This window comes from Seriola lalandi, unplaced genomic scaffold (genome assembly GCF_002814215.2).
Source record: "Seriola lalandi dorsalis isolate HSWRI2012SDOR001 ecotype SW California unplaced genomic scaffold, Sedor1 jcf7180002054721, whole genome shotgun sequence".
Taxonomy (NCBI): Eukaryota; Metazoa; Chordata; class Actinopteri; order Carangiformes; family Carangidae; genus Seriola; species Seriola lalandi.
The window spans coordinates 177,432-185,924 of NW_019525274.1; the positions used below are offsets into that span (position 1 = coordinate 177,432).

At 41.1% G+C, this 8,493-nt stretch overlaps 1 protein-coding gene and 1 long non-coding RNA gene across 2 annotated transcripts; one reads left to right on the forward strand and one right to left on the reverse strand.

Annotated features, from left to right (window-relative positions):
* Window positions 1–867: 867 nt before the first annotated feature.
* On the reverse strand, window positions 868–3,513 carry LOC147818084 (uncharacterized). Its single transcript, XR_015438336.1, has 3 exons — window positions 3,431–3,513; window positions 2,069–2,206; window positions 868–1,680 (listed from the first exon to the last, which is right to left on the reverse strand). It is a non-coding gene; the product is annotated as an uncharacterized LOC147818084 (long non-coding RNA).
* Window positions 1,361–7,221, forward strand: LOC111668167 (toll-like receptor 2 type-2). Its single transcript, XM_023424136.2, has 11 exons — window positions 1,361–1,640; window positions 2,504–2,660; window positions 2,750–2,899; window positions 3,023–3,229; window positions 3,350–3,472; window positions 3,959–4,109; window positions 4,336–4,500; window positions 4,629–4,808; window positions 4,904–5,044; window positions 5,126–5,631; window positions 6,167–7,221. Exons 1-11 carry the CDS (start codon window positions 1,361–1,363, stop codon window positions 6,579–6,581), a joined length of 2,475 nt encoding a protein of 824 aa, XP_023279904.1. The 3' UTR covers window positions 6,582–7,221.
* Window positions 7,222–8,493: the final 1,272 nt, after the last annotated feature.

Consider the following 8,493-nt stretch of genomic DNA (forward strand, 5'->3'; position numbering starts at 1 on the left):
CACTTCAGCTTGTTTTATGGGTCATTATCATCAGATCAAATTCAACAAGACATGCACAAAAGAAGAATCTACTGTAGTTATTTTTTTTAAACGTTGTTACACTTTTACAGACACACACTCTTGCAGGTTTCCTCCTGAGAGTTCATTTTCATGCTCACTACCTCTTTTCACACTTGGTTAGAAGCCGTCAAGTGCCCTGGGATCTTTACTTCCTCTCCACGTAGTCATAAAAAACTAATCTTTAACTTGTTCGCATCTTTTACAAATTGAATCATTATCAAATTGTTTTTATCTCGTCATCAGGAATCATCTCGGAAAATAAATAAATAAATAAATAAGGTAAGGCAAAAACAAAGTTAGTATAGTTAAATCCTAGAACAAGAAAATGAAATGGTTTTACATGAAGTTTGAGTGATCACTGTCTCAGTTATCATCTCTCCATTTAACAACAGAGGTTATGACACCTGGAACTGTCTGCTCTGTTGAAGATAAGAAAATAAGGGAAGCACTTGACCGAATGAAGGCTGTATAACACACTGACAACAGTTTGGCTTCCAGTAGGCGATAGGGACTTTCCAGCAAACGCTAAATATTTGGAAAATAGCATCATCTTACAAAATCTTACAAACATGTATATGATCTTTTTTTTTTGGTCAATACTGTGCAGCTAAATTTTATTTGAGATTGGGGTCGTAACTTTATCTTCTCTGTATAAGTCAGATCATTTCTCATGGATATGAAGATAGCAAATACAATTGTTTAAATGCCACAACAAACAACCAAAGTAAAATCTGATGTTGAGTGAATAAGTTGGACAAAAGTATGTGGACACCCAGCTTTGGGGAAACAAAAACAGTTCAACATGAATTTGATCAACAAATATTTAATAAAGATGAGTGTCATAAGTACATACTGATCTATATGAATCACACTTCAATTAAGCATATATTAATACAATCAAAATAACTAAATGAAATATTTGGTATAAACTTTCCTACTGCATGTTGCAAAATACTGAAGCATTTGAGATGTTTTAATATTAATCCGGTTTTTATCACGTTTTATCACATGTTCAATCAGAAAAATCACAGGATTGGTGCACGTACAACTTGACGAATATAGTGCACAGGATGTGCGACAGGAAATCACACATTGAAATCCTCTGGGGGTTTTCACTCACTGGGAAAGTGGTTTTTGTGTGTAAAGGCTTTGTGAAAGTTATAATCAAGTGTTAAAGACTTCCTCTTTGATCAAATTCCACTTCCTCCCTGGATTTGTTCTGCGTTTCCCTGCTACTGCTCAATGATTCTGACTCATCCACTGTGTCTCACTCCAGATTTTTAGTTTTTTTTCCTACAGTATGGGACGAGAGACCAACCTTCATTTCACCCTCTTCCTCCGCCTCCTCCTCCTCCTCCTCGGCCTGTGCTGGGGTCAGAGGTCAAACCCAGACCCTGAGAGGCCATCCTGCCACAGCTGTGACCTACGGCTCTCCTGTAACTGCTCCCATTACGGATTCACCCGTGTTCCCATGGTAACGGACCGTGCTCTTACTCTGGATCTCTCCTTCAACAACATCACCGTAGTGACCGATGACGACCTGACCGGCCACATGCAACTGAGGGCTCTGAATCTCCATGGTAACGCTGATGGGTGTTTATTGGGATATAGCGAGTCAGTCTGTAATAAAATGAAGTTGTGACTCACTCATAATGGCAGCTTTATTTTTTTTTATCAGTAACAAAGTTAATAACTATTTGAACGACAGGATTTTTTATTTTTTATTTTCTACAGATATTAAATAATTTAAGTTAATGTTATTTTGAATTATTATGGCCACGATTATCGCATAGTAAAAATGAGATATTGTGACAGCCCTAAGTAGAATAATATACAGTATAATATATGATATGATATAATAACACACTATATTAAATATGTAGATATTAACTTACACTATTATTCATGATAACATAATGAATAACATCTTTCATAATTATAAATAATTAATTAACTATTTTGTAACTTAATTTTAAATGTAATAAAAAACTGACAAAAACAAACTCACCTCTAAGCTATGAGTAGGTGCTGTTCTGGAGCTTTTGATCACATCACATGGACTTCATTAGCAGATGGAGTTTTCCAAATTGATGTGCAAACATCCATTTTTTTCCGAGCACTTTAAGGTCCTCTCGTCCGTGCAGTGCTGTGAAATAAGATCAAGAATTAAATTTGAACCTCAGACTTTAAGCCAAAATACACAAGAAATAAATGGAGGTTGGTTGGTTGGTTCTGGAGACCAGGACCAGAGTAACTAACGACCTGGGGAACACAACGACAACAATGATAATTTTATCAATGATAATAACAATAACAAGAATAACAGCAACAACAATGAGTGAGATAATAATCAGTGGCCCAAATGTTGACCCCTGTGAAACCCCTGATAAATTTTTATCAGTATGTAGATTATTTCTGATACAAAGATATTACTGTACTCCAGGTAATAGACTAGCTGTGATCCAACCATCAGCGTTTGACTCTCTGTGGAACTTGGAGGGACTAGATCTGTCTGACAATCAGCTGACTGCTCTCAACCCCACATGGTTCAGCAAGCTAGGAGCTCTGCAACAGCTCAACCTGCTCAACAACCCATACAGGTAAAAGAGCTCAGGTTACAGTACAAAGACCGAGGAGAAACCTCTACATGGCATACATGTGTCCACATCCATCTTCCTCTCTCCTCCAGCTGCATAGGTTCTGCTCCAGTGTTTCAGGGGCTGGTCAGGCTGAGGAGGCTGGCGTTCGGAGGTCCGGCTCTGGAGGAGCTAAAGAGAGGAGCCCTGGCTGGAGTCACTCAGCTGGAGGAGCTCACCGTGCACGGCAACAACCTGTTGAGGTTTGGAACTGACGCTGTTTTTTTTTTAGTGACCAGCTAGAAACAGCAACATCCTCTTAATCACCTCTCAAAACTTTCTTTAATTCTCTGCTTTCACTCTCCTGTCTCCTCCCTTCTCTGCAGGTATGAGCCTGGTGCTCTGGCGTATGTTTGGCCCTTGGGTCATGTCACTTTGAGACTCCATGGACCTTTTTTTACGAACATAACTTTAACGTCGGCTGTGCTCGCTGACGTGTCGTATCCTGAGACGCCGATCATTCTGGAAGACCTTCATATGATTGAGAATCGGTCTGTTCAGCCCCTCAGAGAAGCAGCCAGGCGGAGGGTCAGGTGGGGTCCCAATCTGTTTTAGCGGTTGTGCAGAACGCTAAATACAAACAATGTAATAAACCACAGGGCAAAAATATTGCTTTTGGCTGAAAAACCAATCACTCTTTTCTCTCTCCCCAGGCACATAACCTTTCGTAACCTTTCCATCTCTGATGAGGCCACTGTCAACCTCCTGGAGGTTTTCAATGGAGTGCCACTCACCTCCTTATCAGTTGATGGCGTCACGCTGACGGGCGAGGGCAGGTAGGCAATCAGTGCATCTGCATGATATAAAAAGAGTTGTTGACAGTGTTGCGGTCAAGTCACTATACCTTGAGTTTGAGTTGCGTGTCAAGTCTTCGAGTCTGAGGTACATCTAAAGAGCTGACATACAAATAAAAAAGGTCTCCATCAAATGACACAGCTTTTTCCATTTCACCACTGAATAATTTTACGGTATTAATATGACTATCAAAATCTTATGCCAAATTATTATGGCCTATTACAAAAAACTAACAAAAAAGGGCTGAGTCTTTGTCTCCAACTTTTAAGACCGAATGCAGACAATGCTTGAGTCTGAGTTCAATCCGAGTCATCGGTACCTAAGTCCAAGTCGAGTTAAAAATCCTGAAAATAACCAGCTGGACTTGAGTCTGAATTCTGGACTCAAGTGCTGGAACACTTGGTTGTTCGTATACACTTCACAGAGAGATATTTGAGTGCATGAATACTGTTATTGTTTGTTGTTAGGTGGGAGAAAGCCAACTGGACCGATCAAAAAAGCATCGATGAGTTCTTCGTACGAAACGTCGTGGTGCTGGATATTTATAAGTTTGTCTCGTTTCTCGAGCTGGGGTTCCTGCTGCAGTACCCCAGGAGGGTGTCCGTCATAAACGCCGGGGTAATCGACCATCGACCATCAATGAGATTTGACAAATTATCAGAGGGTTTTGGGTAGTGTGGATGTGACGTTGGCTCTATACTGTGACTGGCTTGTGCCACAGTATAATCAGTTAGCAAGGAGGTTACCAGTTAGCTACAGTAGCATGTCAATTTTCCCTGTAGTAGTCACTACACCACTAAGCTGCCAATAATGAATCACTGAGTAGTGTGATTTTTACCCTCAGGTGTTTGTGATGCCTTGTATCACGTCCGGCCTTCTGGTGAACCTTCAGTACCTGGACATGTCTGACAACCTGCTGACCGACATGACTCTGATCGAGACACTGTGCAAAGGAAACGGCACACTGAAGGACATCCGAGTTTTAAACATCAGTGGAAATGCTCTGAAGGTGGCTTCATGAAACTTCACTGTTTAACTTTAACCCGTCATACTCTGAAAATACCTTAAAAATAAGATGCCAGGTTTGAAAAGTAAACTACCTGAAGACTTATTTGCCATTGTCCAACTTGTGCCCAGAGTTTGTCCACACTGAGCCAACTGGTAGCAAAGCTCTACAAACTGACCCACCTGGACATCAGCAGGACCAACTACAACTCCATGCCTCCAAGCTGCTCCTGGCCCTCCACCTTGCGATACCTCAACATCTCCGGGGCTAAACTTGACAACATTACTCTATGTCTACCTGCAACTCTGGAGGTACTGAGGCTGGACCACTCGGCAGTAATCCTGATACCATCGCAACAAAAACACTCACTGATAAAACCCTTTACCTCATATTCTATCATGTCCAGGTGTTGGATCTGAGCAACAATAATCTCAAAGACTTCACTGTGGCCCTGCCTGCCTTGAGGGAGCTCCACCTCTCTGGGAATAAGTTTCTGAGGCTGCCTTCAGGATATTTGTTCACCAATCTGCAAACGCTGACCATACAGGTAAAAAACCATCACATATCATTTTCCTGCTTCAAGTCCTCTTTGTATTCTGCAGGGTGACCCCTCTTTGTTCTTCCACAGTCAAACACCTTAAACATGTTCAGCCGTTCAGATCTTCAGTCATTCACACGACTCCAGAATCTCCAGGCGGGTCAGAACAAGTTTGTCTGCTCCTGTGACTTTGTCGCCTTCCTCCAGTCCGACATTAAGGAAGGTGATGTGCATTTAACAGATGACGAGGAGAGCTACGTCTGCGACTCTCCCTTCTACCTGCAGGGGAAATCAGTGGGTCAAGTCCGCCTCTCGGTTGTTGTGTGCCACCAGGTTTTGTTCGTGTCCGTGAGTTGCGGGGTGGCGCTGTTTGTTGGGGTTCTGGTGAGCGTCATACTATTGCGCCTCCATGCCTTCTGGTACCTCAAGATGACATGGGCGTGGCTGAAGGCCAAGCATAGTTCCCGGCACCGGCGGCGACTCAGAGATGGGGCAGATTCAGAAACATTGCTATCCTTTGATGCCTTTGTTTCCTACAGTGAAAGAGACACTGGCTGGGTGGAAACCTACCTGGTACCTGAGCTGGAGGAGCCAACGTAAGTTCAACATTTTTTGTGCAATCTTTTATTTTTAACACTACTAACTATGCCAATATTTTTCCAGTACTACTTTTATGTTAGTAAAAAAAAAAAAAAAAAAGATTGGAACATCTGTAGCTCAAGATGACTCCATCAGTATCACACTCATTTTGTATCTTTTGGCAATTTATTTTTTCTACCGTTCCCCTCAACAAATGTCGTTTAATCTTCACTGAACATGATATTTAAAATGTTTGGATGAGCCCAAAAGGAATTATCCATTTGTTTGCCAGATTCTTATTCTTCTTATTTCTAACATCCACCACTTGAGCAACATGATGAATTAAAATGATATCTCAGTGCCAGGAGTCTGATGAGTGAAAATATTGAAACACTTTGCAAAATCTGCGTTCATGTTCAGCTGTACAAATTGGAAACTTACTAATTATAAGTAAGGAAGTTGTCAGTCTTGTGCACTTTTGCAGCTGACTGAATCCCACCTACGACAACTTAAGTCGAAACATCACCTATTTTCTTGTGCATACTTCTACAGGGAGATTGATGGAGACGCTGCGAATTACAGAACTGCCCGGCCATTGACCCTGTGTCTCCACAAGCGGGACTTCCTTCCTGGACAGTGGATTGTGGACAACATCATGAGCGCCATGGAGCGCAGCCGGCGGACTGTCTTCATCCTCTCTGAAAATTTTGTCCAGTCTGATTGGTGTCGCTACGAGCTGGACTTCTCCCACTTCTGGCTTTTCGATGGGGAAGCCGGCGGAGAACCGGCCATCTTGATCCTGCTGGAGCCGCTGTCCAAGGACGACATCCCCAAACGCTTCTGCAAACTGCGCAAACTCATGAGCTCCACCACGTACCTGGAGTGGCCTCAGGAGGAGGAGCGGAGGGGGGAGTTCTGGAGGAGTCTCCGCAATGCTTTGGGAGGAGAAGGAGACGAGGATGAATGAGAAAGTGATCTGGATTAACGGTGAGCAGGAAAGGCAGAACAAGGATAAGGAACTAAGCAGTTAAAGAAATGGGAAGAAGAGAAGAGGACACGAGAGGAGTGAACAGTCAACGGAAAGAGGTTTTTTGTTGTTGTTTGTATTCATCACTTAATTTTACCGGAAAAATCTGCAGTAATCAGACCAAGCTATTCTATAAATTACTATAAATTAAGATGTCAGTTATTTTGCTGGTAGTGAGGTGAAATGGCCACTTGATGGAGCTGTTGCTTTGTCATCTATGCTACAACACGTGGTAATTGTGGTTGTGAGACCAATTCTGGCAACAGTAAAGAGCCTCAGCCTTGAGACAACACCAGGAAAACTAACAGCAGCTGAGGACAGACATGTTTTCTGTGTGCTCTGTTTACACTTTTATTCTATTTGTTTTTATCCCATTTTCTTCTGTTCTGCACCCAAGCGTGTGAAGAAATAATATTCATGTGTCAGTTTTAATAAAAGCTTAAAATAAGTTTAATTAATTAATTTTGAATTGGTTAATCTATCCATCAGTTTTCTGTGGTTTGAAATCATTATTTACGACTCAGAAGTGCTGACAAACATGTGATATAAATGCCAATAAATTCATGTACTGAGTAAAGGATCATAGAGTATATTGTCCCACTGGTCTTCCATCATGTATCACTGTGGAAAAGGGTATAAGATGTCATTATATGTGCTGTTAAAACAATCAGTCAGGTGAACACTATAGAAACACTCTTTCGCTTTAATTTCACTTTACATAATAAGTAATTAATAAGTAATAAGCTTTGCCCTTTTTCACCACACAATAAAGCTTTAAGACTATCTGATCTGAAATAGTCTCTCCAACAGCTCCTCTTTTCCTTCAGATTACTCACAGACTTTTTATAGTAAGCAGAGGATGAGCGTACTCTATCACACTCTCTGTATGTTTTGGAAACCCGTAGGTAAATCCTGCGGTGCGCAAACCAACAACTCAGCCGAGAGTAGATAGATTGCCTTTGTAAGGACGTAAATGATCATTGACATCCTGTACCCTCTTCTCTTTCTCAATGATACGTCGGATCCATTTTTTTTCACTCTTCTTGCTGGGTGACCAATAATATAGGCTTTAACTTGACTGTTGGTCAGATTATTATTGTCAGAGCAGTTATCAGCAGTTCCTTTGCACTGCAAGGAGAAAAACAGTTAATGTGAGTAGCTCGACCTCATCGGCTTCATGAAATGGACTCTTTCACAGTTTGTTAAACAGATTTTGTACATAAGAGATGAGGATTGAGATAATACATTTATCACAGTGATCTTAGAAGTCGGTGCAAAACGTGAGTTATCAGATTATGATTGTTTCAGTGGCTTTCAACGTCTCTCAATGTGCTTTTAGCGAGCACATAACATTCTTTGAATCAGTCATCGGTCACAAGCTCCACTGCTCAAAGATACTGATTCGATTCAGTGACAATGGTGACTCAGTGCACTGCACTCAACACCTCTAAATGGAACCAGTTCTACTTCATAAGAATCCAGAGCATTTCTAAAACCTAGAGTCTTTCAAAGAAAAGGGGAAAAGCATTGAATGAGATTAGTGAATCAGAAACTCGTTTTGGTTTCGTGTTGATTTACTGAGAGCCTCCACCCTTAACCAGCATTACTTACTGACAATGTTTGTTTTCTCATCAGCAGTATGATGGAGGACCATGAGCAGTTATTATGGTTTAACACTTGAAATATATACAGAGATTGTTAATATCAAAGCGTTTTATTTTTTACCTCTTATGCTTCAGTTGCACTGCAAAGAGAAAAACAGTTAACAACAATTCTGAAAATCAATAACTCATCTGGGTGATTTATTATACTAAAAACAAAACAAACAAAAAACTATCTCACTCAAAGCTGT